Here is a 14,488-nt window from a genome sequence, read left to right on the forward strand (position 1 = left end):
TGCTAGCCAGTAGACATTCTATAATGATGGAAACATCCTCCACCTGTGCTGAGATGAGGACAGAGTATCCATTAAAGCACCCATGGCTACTGAACATTTAAAATGTTGCTAGTGTGACTGAGAAAATACAATTTTAACTTTATTTCATTTGAATTTTACTTGAAAATTTTCAGAAACTATTTCCTACAGCCTCTGAGAAAATTCTAAAACTCTTTGAAAAACTATTTCACCTAAAAAGATTAAAAATTTTTAAAAATCAACACAGAATTAATATAGAAGCAGAAAATTAAAACTGAGTTTTCAAAAAAGGAAATTTGAAGATAAATTCATTTAGAAGAATTAAGACTAATTAGAACCAGTAAGAAATAGGATACATACTGCTGAGATAAAGTTGGAAATATAAAGAAAACCTTTGAGAAAATAGTAAATTTTGTGAAGGAAAAATATAGAGAAAATTAAGTAAATAAGGAAAATACAATTCAGAGGCAGATTCCATACACACATCATACATATCTCTTTATCTGAAAACCTAACAAATAGAACCAAATAATATTCAAATATATATTGTAAAAGTATTCCTGAAATGAAGGAAAATATAAATATGTTGATTCCTTGTGTTCTAGGAAAATCTGATGTAGAATGACCAGCTTTAAGACATGTCTTGAGAATTTATTAAAATTAAAGAATGAATAAAAAACACAATGTGCACCAAAATTTGTAAAGCAAATGACCTACAAGTTAGAAGAATCCAGGGTGACCTCAGAAATCTTATTAGTAATGTTCAAAGCCAAATAATAGATTTGCAATGTCTACAAACCTCCAGGGGCATTTTTGTTTTGAAAATAAAATATGAAATCCAAATTTCCTATCACCAAGCTGTTGTTTAAATACATCAATAAAACACTGTTATTCACAAATGAGGATGTCTCTGTGAATATAGAACTCGTGAGTAAGTCTGTAATAATCATCTGATGAAGAAACGTGTCAGCAAAGAGATAAGGAGGAAAAACAAAGACCTCAGGAATGCAGAAGCTATAATTGATGGCAGGCAGGAAATCCATGCACACAAAGCAATAAGGCACCTGTGAGAGGCGGAAGCTAGAAGGTAAACAGTAAGAAGATTAACAATGTGAGCATGATGATACATATTTCAGAAGTTAGTTCATGAAGGAAAGAAGTAGGGGAAGAACATCTAAGAGCATGGACATCTTCATCTGTCATTGGAAAAAAATCATGACATGCTTTCCAAACTTGGCTTAGAAAAAGACCTAAATCAGAGATGTTTCTGTTGATTGCAAGCATTAGAAAAACAATCAACCTAGATTAAGTTGAAGCAAAAAGGTGAATCAATGAAAGATACTGAGCCATTTCAAGGAAAGAACAGGAAGGCATCTCCAGGGCAACAAAGGCAGCAGAAACAATAAAACCATGGGCTCAGCTACACCCGTTGTCAGCTCACGAAAAAGAAAATCTGACTAAGATCTCCAGAATATTGCCCATTAGTACTTTAGTTCTGTTTTTTCTCTTTTCCAGATCTAAAATTCTGAGGCATATTCTCCTAGTCAGTCAGGCGTTCAATTCTGAACCGATCAATGATGACAGCAAACGAAGCTAAATAAAGAGATGTTGTTTGCCCAGTGGAAATCACACGTACATCCCTGAACCTCTCAAATAGGGCCTGAGGGCCCTGACAGAGGGGAAGTGACACAGTGGGTTCCAGGTCCCCAGAAGAAGAGGATTGGTGGATAGACAAAATAAGATGTAGGTTGTATTTGCTTCAAATATAATGAGTCACCATTTATTTAATAGCTCTCACCATCCACTGTAGTTACCAATGTTATTCACCAGATAGTTCATTACCTGATTCTCAAACTGCTTTGTCTGATGACTTGTAACTGAAAGTACCAGCCCTTCAGAACTTCCCTTCACTCAGGCACAGCAATGGAAACATCCAGGCTGCTCATCTGCTTGATTCTCCAGTTTTTATGAAAAGCAAAGCCTTCCTGCCAAGCCGGAATGGACATTTGCCAGTAGAAATCTAACTTAGTGGTTTCCAGCCATGGAGATTTGAAGGTACTTTGTTCCTGTGACACTACTTGATCTATTATATCGATATTCTAACCTTTTCTTAGATTTCCCATGTGATTATGCTTTGCCCTTTGGCTGCAACTGCACCCTGGCCCAACAGTTTCTTTCTAATGCACTTCATTTCTCTTTCTCCTCACCTGCTAATAAGGAAACACCTGCCACAATGTCTGATCTTCTGTCAAGGTAGAGGAGGAGGTTCCTAGGACTGTTAGGTCCTGAGGAGAGAATGCCTTCTTTACAGACCAGTCTTCATGTCAAAGGACACAGATACTGGCCCCAGAGACAGAAGAAGGTAAAGCATTTTTACCACCACTCAACCCAAAATGTTTGCCTTGGCGTTTAATTATTTATCATACTGCTACCAAGTCCAAGCTCACTCTGCTCACTGCACGACAGGCCAGTAAATCCAAAAGACGAAGTGTTGAGGGAAGGAATACAAAGTTAGTAGACTGAGAAGATGGCAGACTAATGTCTCAAAACAACCATCTTATTGGGGTCTGGATTCCAGGTTCTTTTATAAAACAAAGATGGGAGTAAGTGAGGAGGAAAAGTAAAAAGGTCATTAATCTTGCAAATATCTCCTGGAATGGCCAGCTTCAGGGAAGGGGTGTTAATTTCTTCCTTACTGCAGCCATCCACAGGTGGACAGGGTCCTGAACAAAACATTTTGGTTTAGCATTCAGGCAGAGGGGTAAGGGTTCCCTGAGGCAGGCCATTATGTATAAACAGTATCCTTTTAATGAACAAAAGAAATGGGAAGCAAAGGTTAAAGTGAGAGAAACAGATGCAACATGGAGTCAGTTCTTCACTCTAATAATATGCTCCCAGATATATTTTTCACCTAAAATTTGTATTGATGAGCCCAAGGTATCTCGTCCTCATGATTTTCATGTGGCTTATTTCTAGACCCCTTCCCCCAAACCGTCAAACCTCTTGGGAATCTGATTGATGCCATAAAACATGGCAACCCATTCTAATATGAAGAATTGGACAATCTTTATGAATGTGAGAAGACAAAAGAAAATTAAAGGTGTACCTTCTATAGTGGGGCAGGGGGGTGCTTTTTAATCAATGGACTAAAGCTGTAGTTCTGAACCTTAAAGTGATAGCTTTGCCTTTCAGGGGACAGTTTGCAATATCTGGAGATATTCTTGGTTGTCACAACTTGGAGACCTGTTACTACTAGCATCTGGTAAATAGTCTAGGGCCAACATCAAAATTTAATTAGGAATCTAAGTCCTTAATTAGGAACTTTCTACTTTGGGTGCCACCATGTCACTTCTTTTTAAACATATTCTCTCTGCTTGCAACTAACAATACAGTAAAATGGAAATGACACAAATAGTACTGCCATAATTGTCAGTGAAACTCTCAGGAAAGTCCTATATTTTAACTGTCACTTGTTACCTGATTGAGAGAGAAGACTGACTCTCTCCTAGGAGATGCTATCCATTTTTCAAAATTCTCTTATGAAAGACCTAAACTTTGCAAGTTTAACTGTAAAGTATTTTCACCAAGTTAGAGAGGATATGTGAACTGCAGTTAATTTTTTTAAAGTATTATATGGTCAAAAAATAACATTGACTTCAAATTTTAGTACTCCTGAGGGCCTGAAATGAGGATGTAGAACAAGATCTCTTGTTCTCCTAAACAGAAGTTGAGCCAATAACATAGAGTACTTTATGAGCCAGATAATGTCTGGTGTCCTGGAGCTAAAGAAAATGTTGGCACGTCTTGCAAAATCACAGCTGTTTCAGTCTTATTTAGTGACTGGCCACAATCCCTGCAGCCCAGTTTGCCTTTTGAAATATAGCTCAGCTAGCTATTCTGCAGCATGACAAAAAGGCCCCTGACAAGGAAAGGTTTTTTTAATCTCTTTGTCTCAAAAGCTTTAAAAATCTTGACAAGCACTGCTAAGAAACACACATTATTTTTTAAGAAGATGCATAGAAATTTCTTAATGCATGCAAAATTGTGTATGTTTTTATAAACAAATAAAATGCACTTTGGAGACATGAGGGTAAAAAGATACCTTTCTAAGAAGAAAAACAAAATGTTGAACTAATTTAACTATATGCAGTGCTAGTATAAGAAAGGATTTCTGTGACTTCGTTCATGTACAATGTGCATTTTAGACTGCAAAACAAAGTCTGCCTGTAACCCATCTGAGTCAGACCTTTCAAGCAGATAATCAACTAACAATTTTTAATCAATTAAAGGATGAAATGAAAATAAACTTAAGCTGTTGATCAAATGGTAGCATTTAGTTTTTTAAATGATGTGACTCTGTTTTGAAAGTTGTTAAAATTTCAAAATTTTAAAATCATGACACTCAAGTAAATACAATTATAAGACTCTACAGTCAAAAGTTTATTAAGCCAAAATCTTAAAAAAGGTAAAACCGCAACTCTTATGCAAATATAAAATGAACATATTCAAAGATTTTATTAAAATAATTAATAACAAGAAAACTAGTAAGAAGACACTATGATTTCAAGAGGGCTTCAAAAGCTAAATATTTACAGGCAAATGTTAGGATAAGATTATTGGACAAATTAAAAAAAAAAAAAAAACTGGTTAATGTCCAACAGGGTAATAATTTGTAAAGCCATTAAGGTAGGATTGTTTTATCCACCAGACAGAAATTATTTGCATCTCCCTGGGGTAAAAATCTACAAGTTAACCTCTGCCCTAGAGCATTGTTAAATAGTCCATTCAATTCAAAATGAAGTCCAGCATTGCACTGAAAGAATACTTGGGGCTATTTCCAAGTGTCCAATACCTTTTCTGACAAGTCAAATCATCTTTCATTCATGAAAGTTCCTGATTCTTGATAACATTATTTATTCTTGAGAGAAATACCGTCATCATCTTCATTTGACTTATGTATCAATGCCATTTCCATATCATATTTTCAGGCTAGGGCTCTAATGTGCCTTATTTAATCTGTACTGAGATAAACATTAGAATTTCATAAGACAATATATAGATGAATCTACATTTAGGTTATTTTATTTCAGTCACTGGATATAATTTACCATATATCTAAAAGCACAATGGTATAAACAGGCTATTACAGAAGTTTAGAGATTATAAATATTTTGAACATAAGTCTAAGACATTTTATATTTTAATAAGTTCCCCAGGTGCCTAATAAATTTAATAAATATGAATGCTACCAAGGAAGCCTTAAATATAATAGTAAGACTCACATCAAGCAAAGAAAACCCCAAATTAGTATCTTTTTATAATTTATGATATCTGTTAGTAATTTGCATACCACCTAAAAGAGTGCTAAATGTACACCAAGGGAAGGCATAATATCATTATTAATGATATCAAATATATGCATACACAAACACAGTCTAGTGTAAGTCTCGACTATACAATTGTTTCTTTTATCATGGATAAAGGTAGCAAACACTCCCCCAAAGTTCACTTCTGAAAAGCAGTTTACCTATAAAACAAGATAAAAACAAAACAACAACAACAAAAACACTGACAAAATAAAAAACACACATCTTTAATTTTTAACATTTTTATGACATATTTTTAAGATATGTATTTATTTTCATAATATCAGTTTAAAAAAAGAATCACACAAGAATAAGCTTCGGTATGTCTGCCTACGTAAACTGCTCTATTTTAAATTTATCAAATTGTAAATAAAGCCCATAATGTGCAATGTGAACCAAACTGCAGCCTAATGAGTACATTTGAAAGGCAGAGTATTCTCATTGTTTCAGTAAGAGAAGAGTATTACTTATTAGAATGAAAAGCCTGGCCTCAAGTCATTCATCATTCAAAAATAACATAGCATGAATTATCCACTGATTCTAAAACAACATATACTGTTAAAAAGCAAAGGTGACTAAATTAAACATGTGTTCCTGGACCTGTCATTTGATACTTTGCATTTCAGAAAAACTGGAGGCAAATAAACAATGAGACCCACCAGCTGGAGGACCAAGTTGTCCAGAAGTGGTATAGGTTAAGATGCAAAATCAAAGCCACTTCTGAGGAACCTGAGATTTCCAGCACCAGTATCACAAAGTTGGACAGGATGGTATATTCCATGAAAGGCATATTAAAATGCAAATATGTCACCTAGATTAAGACAAGGTATAAGGCAACTTGACAAAGAGTTATTTTAATGTAGAGTTTGCATCTCCAGACTTCTGTTAGGCCAATTTCTCATTAATATGCTGATTATTGAGACACAAAGTGATCTTAAAAGACCAAATATAGCAGGTAGCAGTGGAGACTCAGCAGAGTCCACATGTACTTAGAAAGTATGGGGCGGAGGGTGGGAGAGGCGCACTCAGGGCTACGGAGGGAACGCTGAAGACAGCATGGTCTGGAGGCCAGCTCTCCAAGGGTCAGCTGAGAAGTGAGGGTGCTAAAAAGTAGGGCTTGAATGTAAGCCTAGAAAAGTTATAGAGGATCAAATGATTCCCTTTTCCTTTGACTATGTTTTCTTATAATCTACGTTTTATTATGTCACTTTGCCTCAAACGTTTGTATAAATTAAAATCTATAGATAGGTTAGCCTTTATCATACTGTCTTTAGTAGTTCTAATCTTCAGTGATGCTGAGTGACCCTTATTAGAACACAGAAAATGGGATGCACTTTAGGAATAACATGCAGAATTGAGAAAACAGAGGATAGAATGCATTATAAATATTCTTAAGTTATTTTTTTAAACTGAAAGAAGTCAGTATAGTAGCTTCTTAATAAGAGGTGAGGGGGGAGGGTCACAGCCATTTGTTCAAGACTTCAAATCTCTATGTGAACATCTATCAAACACCATGATGTAGATGCCTCCAAGGATATGTGGTGCAGTGGTAAAGAATCCACCTGCCAAGCAGGAGACATGGGCTTGATCCCTGGATCAGGAAGATCCTTTGGAGAAGGAAATGGCAACCCACTCCACTATTATTGCCCGGAAAATTCCATGCACAGAGGAGCCTGGAGGGCTGCAGTCTATGGAGCCTGGAGGGCTGCAGTCAATGGGGTCACAGAGTCGAACATGACTTAGTGACTAAACAACAGAGTTCAGAGAGAATTGTTTGAGGTTAAATATCCTCCAATTTCCTGTTTCTAGTCATGTGATTTCACTTGAGGAGAACTGATCAGAGTTGGATTTTAACTTATTTTGCTCCTATTTTTCATATTGGAATAAGTCAAACAATGTATTCAAACATACTCAATATCTGGTCCTATTGTCAATATCTGGACAATATCAATTAATTCTGTTTAAATATAATTACAAAGAACAAGCTTGAAGAAATCCACTATTATTTATGAAATAAGCAGAAATTATAGCCTATCCTTAGTAAAAATGACAAAAAATGTAAAAAGAACATCCGCCCAACCAAAAGACACTCAATAAGCGTAGTTTCACATATGCAACTTCATACCTAAACATTGAATTTTTAAGCCACCAGACATAAGTTGGACCAAAACAGAGAGTAAAACTACCTAATGTATAAACTCTCAGATGTAGGTTTCTATACTGATGACAAAATGTTAATACATTTCCAAAAGGGAATGGAAAATGCGATTCTTGTGTTGAGGATCACAAAGCTGGCTGATCATTTTTAGACACAATAGAATATACACTGGAGGTTTTACAAATAAACCAACATTTCTCCTTAAAATTACTATAGAGTCTGAAGTTTCTGAAGGTTATACACCTCCATTTTCCAGCGTAGAGTTGCCTCTGGGTAGTGTTGAAACTGCTGTCTGTTCTAACAATCAACAACAGAAAGATATCCAGAACTGTTCCCATTAGTATTTGGTTAGACCAGCAAATGGCATCAAACCTGATTTATTAAAGGAATCACCACTTCTGGTTCATACTATCCTGTTAACCGATGTGACAGATGCTTTAATACAACTAACTGGGATCAAAATTGCAACTATTCTGTGCTCAGATGTTGAGACTCCGAGTCATGATGTTAAAGGAAAATGTAAACAGATACATCTTAGCAGTATATTTGCAAAAGCTTTTAAAGACTGCTATTGTGCTCAGGTTCATCGTATTTACTAGATTAAATTCATTTACTTTGTGTATTCATCTCCACTGCCTCATCTCTAAAAGGACTGGACCGCTAGCCAGAAGACCTTTTCTTATTCATTCATAGGTAACACTTTGGCCCCGTGTGCGTTGATGTAGGTGAGCAGGATTTTGGCTCTCTGTTCTATCACATCGATTAGCTTTTCGATGCCCTGTCTACCTCCCTGACTCTCCCAGTAAACTTTATCAAGAAACAGAGACTGAAGGAGTTTCTGCCGTAAGTGTTGGCTCTTCAAAACAGAAACTGCAGATTCGGGAAACCTGAAAAGAGAAAATGATATTTCATTCTTCGTAATTGCTTGGAAATATTATGCCCTGCCCAGTGGTTCAGCCAGTCATTAATCTGTTATAAATCATACTATCAGATAATATCTTGAGGATCGAAACATTTCTGTCAGCGTCTAGCTTACACTTCTCAATAATTATATACTAGAAGAACAGATTTCAAAGGGACTGAGTTTTCTATACCACTGAGAACTTGACATACCAATGTCTTACTTAAGATCATTATATGTAGGCAAAGAGAGGGACAGAATTAGCAAGAATTCTGATAATCTGGAAAAGTACTTTCCTCAAATTTAAACTCCATTGAGCCCATAAGCGAAGAAGGCAATGGCACCCCACTCCAGTACTCTTGCCTGGAAAATCTCACGGACGGAGGAGCCTGGTAGGCTGCAGTCCATGGGGTCGCTAAGAGTCGGACACGACTGAGCGACTTCACTTTCACTTTTCACTTTCATGCATTAGAGAAGGAAATGGCAACCCACTCCAGTGTTCTTGCCTGGAGAATCCCAGGGACAGGGGAGCATGATGGATTGCCGTCTGTGGAGTCGCATAGAGTCCGACACGACTGAAGCTAAATAGCAGCAGCAGCAGCAGCACCCATAAGAAACCACTTTAATCTGTTGAGTAGAATCCTATCCTCTTAAGTATCAGCATGAGATTATATGCAAGAAAATATGAGAAGCAAAAAAAAAATGCTGACATTTCAGTAAATTACTCTTCCTGAAGCAGAGTTGCATGAATGAACTTAATGAGAAATTATACAAAATACATGTGGTGTAAAGAAAGAAGTCACACCAAAATGCCCAATTAAAGACTGAAATGCTTTTTATTCAGATAATACTTCAGAAATTCTAAGAATCTGGAAACATTATATTAAACCAGAATATTAATTTATTGTCAAATAAATTTAACAAAACTCAAGTTTGAGGGCCAGGGCACTCCACAAGGAAGCACCTTTCTGGAAAACCTGAGGTCAGTTTAGAGGGATCCTTGCTGAATTCCCTAAAGAAGGGCATTATGATTCCTGCTTTTCATTTAGAAATAATAAAGGCAGGGATACAGCACATACATTATCTAAAGGATTTAGTAAAATTTCTCGTTCAAAATTATAAGCAACATTTTGCTGAATCTCCAATTTGGCCTCTCTCCCAGCTTTCATTAAAATGCTGATGAAAGTACAGTACAAATACTGGGGTTTAAGAGTAAATTTAGTAGTTCCTTAAAAACTAAAACAGAATATATATTTGTTCCAAGAGTACAGTTTGCCAAGAGCTTCAGTCCTCTAAGCATCTTTTCCAAATGTCAATGGATCACGCTGGGGATGGCACTGAGGGGGCATGAATACAGCAGTCCATATGTTCCAGCATTTCTGATGCTGCAGAGAGACCAAAGGCCAAAGAGCTGGACATGCTTAATGAGTCTGAGTAAGTGTGGAATTAAATAATGTTAATCAGATGCTCTGAGCACCCCAAAGACATGTCCTTTATAGTTTAGTAACCATAGTATTAATTAAGCATTTTTGCTATAGGAAGTATTAATAATCCATGATTTATTAATTCTCTGGCCCTTGAACTAACTTAGCTGTGGCAGAATGTACAAGATGAAACCACTACATTCATGGATCTCTTTAGTGTCTAATCCTTGCATAAAGGAAAATCAAAAAAATTACCTGACTCTGCGCTATGCTGCTTAATGGAAATATTCTATGCATAAATCTGGTTAGTGAAATCTTCATTTTTGCCTTTGAATGTGGAAATTACATATTCAAAGAAGATTTAACTTTAAACCTATTACTCCTTATAATGCATTTAGGGTTAAATCTCCTTTGAAAGCATAAGTAAAATGTTACTCATATTTTTATGAATGTATGAGAGAGATGGATTCTCCAGGCACTATTAATTCTAAGAGGAAATTCAGGGATTTAAGAAGACTCCATAATATCGACTCAGTAAGTGATGCCACTGGTATGTAAATTTTCCTACACATAAAATTTCCTCACCTCAAACACTTAGCAGACACTTATATTTTACCTTCCATCCACAGAGATATAAGGAATGGGTATTAATAGAGAAAGTCATGGCAAAAACTCATGAAAATGGATGTCCTGAAACTCATTAACTCTAGCGTTGGAAATACATAAAATTCCCCATTACCTAATTCATGGTGCTAAGAATTATTAAAATATGCTTCAGAGTTTTGTTAACAAGAGAAATAGTAACAGCAGAAATGCCACAAGTTACTGCAGAAAAATGACTGGACTTGGTGTTGGAGGACCTGGGTTCTACTCTCAGTTTTAGACTTGCTCATGTGTCCCCAGCAATCCCTCGGCTTCACAAGGCTGGTGGACTGTTTCCCTAGAGCACCCTTCTATTTTCAAGTCTCAGACACACCCCCCAGTTTCTTAGTGACCCTGATTTCTGACTAAGGTTGAAAGACAATGAAGGGAACTTCCCTGGTGGTGCAGTGGATAGGAATCCACCTGCCAATACAGGCGACACAGGTTTGATCACTGATCCAGGAAGATTCCACTTGCCTTGGGCAACTAAGTCCATGTACCACAACTACTGACTCCACACTCTTTACCCTGCGAGCCACAACTACTGAGCCTGTGCTCCACAACAAATAACCCTCATTCACCATAACTACAGAAAGGCCGCATGCAGCAATGGAGACCCAGTGCAAACAAAAATTAATTAATTAATAATTAAGAAAAAAGAAAGAAAGACAATGAATAGGTGCTTATGAAGGGAGGCCTGAAATGTAGCTTCAGTCCCCATGTTTGGGGGTGAATATCTCAGACTCTACAGTGAGGTCCCTGCCACTATGGAATGTCTTAGTTTCCTTTATTTCCAAATACTTCTTGAGTGTAAGCTCAAGATACTTGTCCCCATAATCTATGTCTACAGAAGGATTTCCAAATGCTCAGAAACCCTCTTACCTGAATTGAACTGCCATTATTCTTGGCTACTGTGTTCTACTCAGCAGGTTGCCTCTAACTTCCCATGTGTTCATCAAAGTCACTGAGTTTATTCTGCCCTGGGATATCCTGCCTTGTCAGTATTTGAATGTCTGTTGGTTTCCCCATCCTGCACCCTGGTAATGGAGCCCCTGTGACCTGCTCACCTCCACCAGGCTAGCTCCTATTCCAGAAATGCCTGCATGCTTCCAACCTCATACCACCTGGATTTTCACATGAGGGCCAAGCAATATGATGCCTGTGAAATGCAGCAGGACCTCTGTAGGTTGCACAGGCCAGTTACAGTGAAACCTGGCTGCACCTTTTTTCTACTTCCCTTGGGTTTGGTTCCCTTCTCTGGGCCTCCATTCCCAGATTCTCTTTAAAGGTTAAACTGATCAGACATAGGATATGAGTCTTCTCAAAGCTTACTACGTATTCAATAGAAATGCAATGTCCTGCAGATGTTACTACATCAGGAAACTTACTCTCTGATGCCTTCTAGGAGTTTGAAGTTCAAGTTATCTTCACTTCTGTCAAAGAAACCCTTGTTATCTATAAAAACCAAGTGTCTTGGGTCCTGCTTTCGCTGGACAATGTGGGCTAGAACCACAGTATCCTGGTTGTCGCATTTTGAACTCTGTCCACTCTGTACACAGGTATCTTCCTTCCGAGGTCGGAACCCACAGCAATTTGTATCCAGGCGGTTATAAATCTGAAAGGGAAAGCAAAAACAAAATCTAAGATGCTGAGTAAAAACAAAACTTGGGAAAGTTAGATGTCCAAAGAACAAGTACTTTCTAAGTGGCTGACTTGCCAGAATTTAATTGGGGCCAGGTTTGTTTAATTAACTGTCAGAATAAGTCCAAATTTCATATCCTTCTGATCCAGCTCAGTTAACAGCTCCACAGGCAGATCATCCAAACTAAGCATCTCCACCCTTCACATTCAGAGTTCCCACTGACATCATATGTCGATGCGTGGCCAGAAGAATCTCTGATGCTACTTGGGACAGAAGATACAGATCACTGTACTTGGATACATCCAGAAAATCTGGGTCACCTCAGTGGCTCTAAAAGTTTACTGCATTCCCTAACTCTCTCTGGATTTCAGTATTACAGTATAAAACTTTAAGTTACTGAGAATAAACCTATGGAAAAAACGTGATAACCGATAATGATAGCCAAGAACACACCACATATGGAGCCCACAGTTAGATTCTAAATGAACAAGCAGAACACTTAGGCTTATTGGGGTTTATTGTGGGAGTAGGGCGACCACCCTATAGAGGGCAGACACTAACTAGGAAAGGGAGAAATGGGTTATTTACATGTCTTTTTGGAAAGGGAAAAAATTATATTAATCATGGTAAGTTAAAGCCTAGGCTAAGGAGTTAGATACATTTAAACTCAAGTCTCCTCTTTGCAGTTCCGCAAACTTGTATAGCTCCCTTTACGTTACTGAGTCTCAATTTAATTTTCTGTATATCGGAAATCATACTATTAGCCTTGTACTTTTGATGGGTTAAGGACACAAAAGTGTCTGGATACACCCCAGCCTGACCCAGGCATCTAGAAGATACTTAAGAATGGAAAACTGTCATTACTATTGTTGAGACACACATGTACACAGTGTATGAAATGATTGACCACAAAACAAGCTTCTGAAACAAAAGGTAGTTTCTCCATTGCAGTGAAGGAAAACTGAGCCTTGGAGAGATTAAATATTGTACTCTGCATAGAATTTTAGTAAGTAGCAAAGTTAAGATTCAGACACAGTTGTGTTTGTCTTTGAAGTGTACATTTCCCCCTAAAACACCACATTGAATAGTTTGTCTAGTCAAATATTGTACGTATGCTCAAGATTCAAAAGATGGCTCGACACAGATTGTCTTTTGTTTTTTTAATTTTTGGCAGTACCACCCAGCACATGGGATCTTAATTCCCCGACCAGGGGTTAAACCTGTGTCTCCTGCATTGAAGCACAGTCTTAACTACTGGACCAGTAGGGAAGTCCCCAGGCTGTCATTTCCATTCTTTTGTCATTTTAAGTCTTTTATTTACTAAACTCCCATCTTTTCTCTTCCTCCTGTTTTTTTCCATATCTTATAGGGCTGGTCACTATAGGTAGTCAGTTGCTAAGACAGAAATGCAGAAAGAGTAGTACCAAAATTGAGCCTACGTTGCAAAAATCCTGTATTTATTCATCCAACAAATGTTTATGTAATATCTTCTACCACCCAGCAGTGGGCCAGGCACTGAGGCAAATGTCACCCAGGGCCAGCACCCCGCCCAAACCAGCACTACTTCCAGAGGGAGATGAATCAGTTTTGCCTCGCTAACACAGCAAACCCACTACCAGACAAATGACCCTCCTCTCTGTTTTCTGCAGGTAAGTAGACTTCACATCAAAAAGCATACTTCAGAAAGCAGTGATTATAAGAGAAGTTAGCATAAGCCAATTTTCTATGAAATTTATATAAAAGTAGTCACATGGGATGAGGTGCTCCATGAGCCACCAGCCTCTTGGACAGATCAGAGGGTACGGTGCTGGTCAAGAAACAGTCTACAGATCAGGGGACCTTGGCAGAGCTAGCTTCAGGCAAGCTGATCTGTGGGGTCATGGGCCTAACCAGGGGTTTATCCATAAATGTCACACAGGCTGTCTCCAGGGCACAAAAGCTCCCAGGGCTGGTTGAATGTTTTCCAAAGGTGAGCAAGAGAGCCCCAACCACATCACTGTAGGTTAAATGAAAAAAAGCATAAGCTGGAAAATACTAGAAAAATGAAAAATGAATTGACTCCTTTCTCCTCAATTTGATTCCTTTTATGTGTTATCTTGACAGATTTGAGTATAAGGGAAATCAAATGATATGAAGAGATGGTATGTGCTTGCTAGTTAATCAAGTTACCATCAAGAGGTCAGGGAGAATGTAAAAAATAACTCTCCAGGGAGCTGATTCTCATTTAATGTCCCTTTTTGTTATATATAGTAGCTAATAATTCTCAAAAAGTCTCTATACCTTATTCCTGTCATCATTGTATGTTTTTATCCAATTATAATGACACTATATATGAGA

General features: G+C 37.5%; 1 protein-coding gene across 2 annotated transcripts in view; it reads right to left on the minus strand.

Moving 5' to 3' along the window:
- Positions 1-4,501: 4,501 nt before the first annotated feature.
- The window catches only part of GASK1B (golgi associated kinase 1B), an 80,431-nt gene continuing 70,444 nt past the window's right edge, over positions 4,502-14,488 (minus strand). For both annotated transcript variants that reach the window (XM_027567223.1, XM_027567222.1), the window contains exons 4-5: positions 11,898-12,124; positions 4,502-8,429 (exon numbers count right to left, since the gene is read on the minus strand). In XM_027567223.1, coding sequence (XP_027423024.1) covers positions 8,222-8,429; positions 11,898-12,124 — 435 coding nt within the window. In that variant the 3' untranslated portion in view covers positions 4,502-8,221. The remainder of the gene's footprint in view (positions 8,430-11,897; positions 12,125-14,488) is intronic.

Source organism: Bos indicus x Bos taurus, chromosome 17, assembly GCF_003369695.1.
Source record: "Bos indicus x Bos taurus breed Angus x Brahman F1 hybrid chromosome 17, Bos_hybrid_MaternalHap_v2.0, whole genome shotgun sequence".
NCBI classification, from domain to species: domain Eukaryota; kingdom Metazoa; phylum Chordata; class Mammalia; order Artiodactyla; family Bovidae; genus Bos; species Bos indicus x Bos taurus.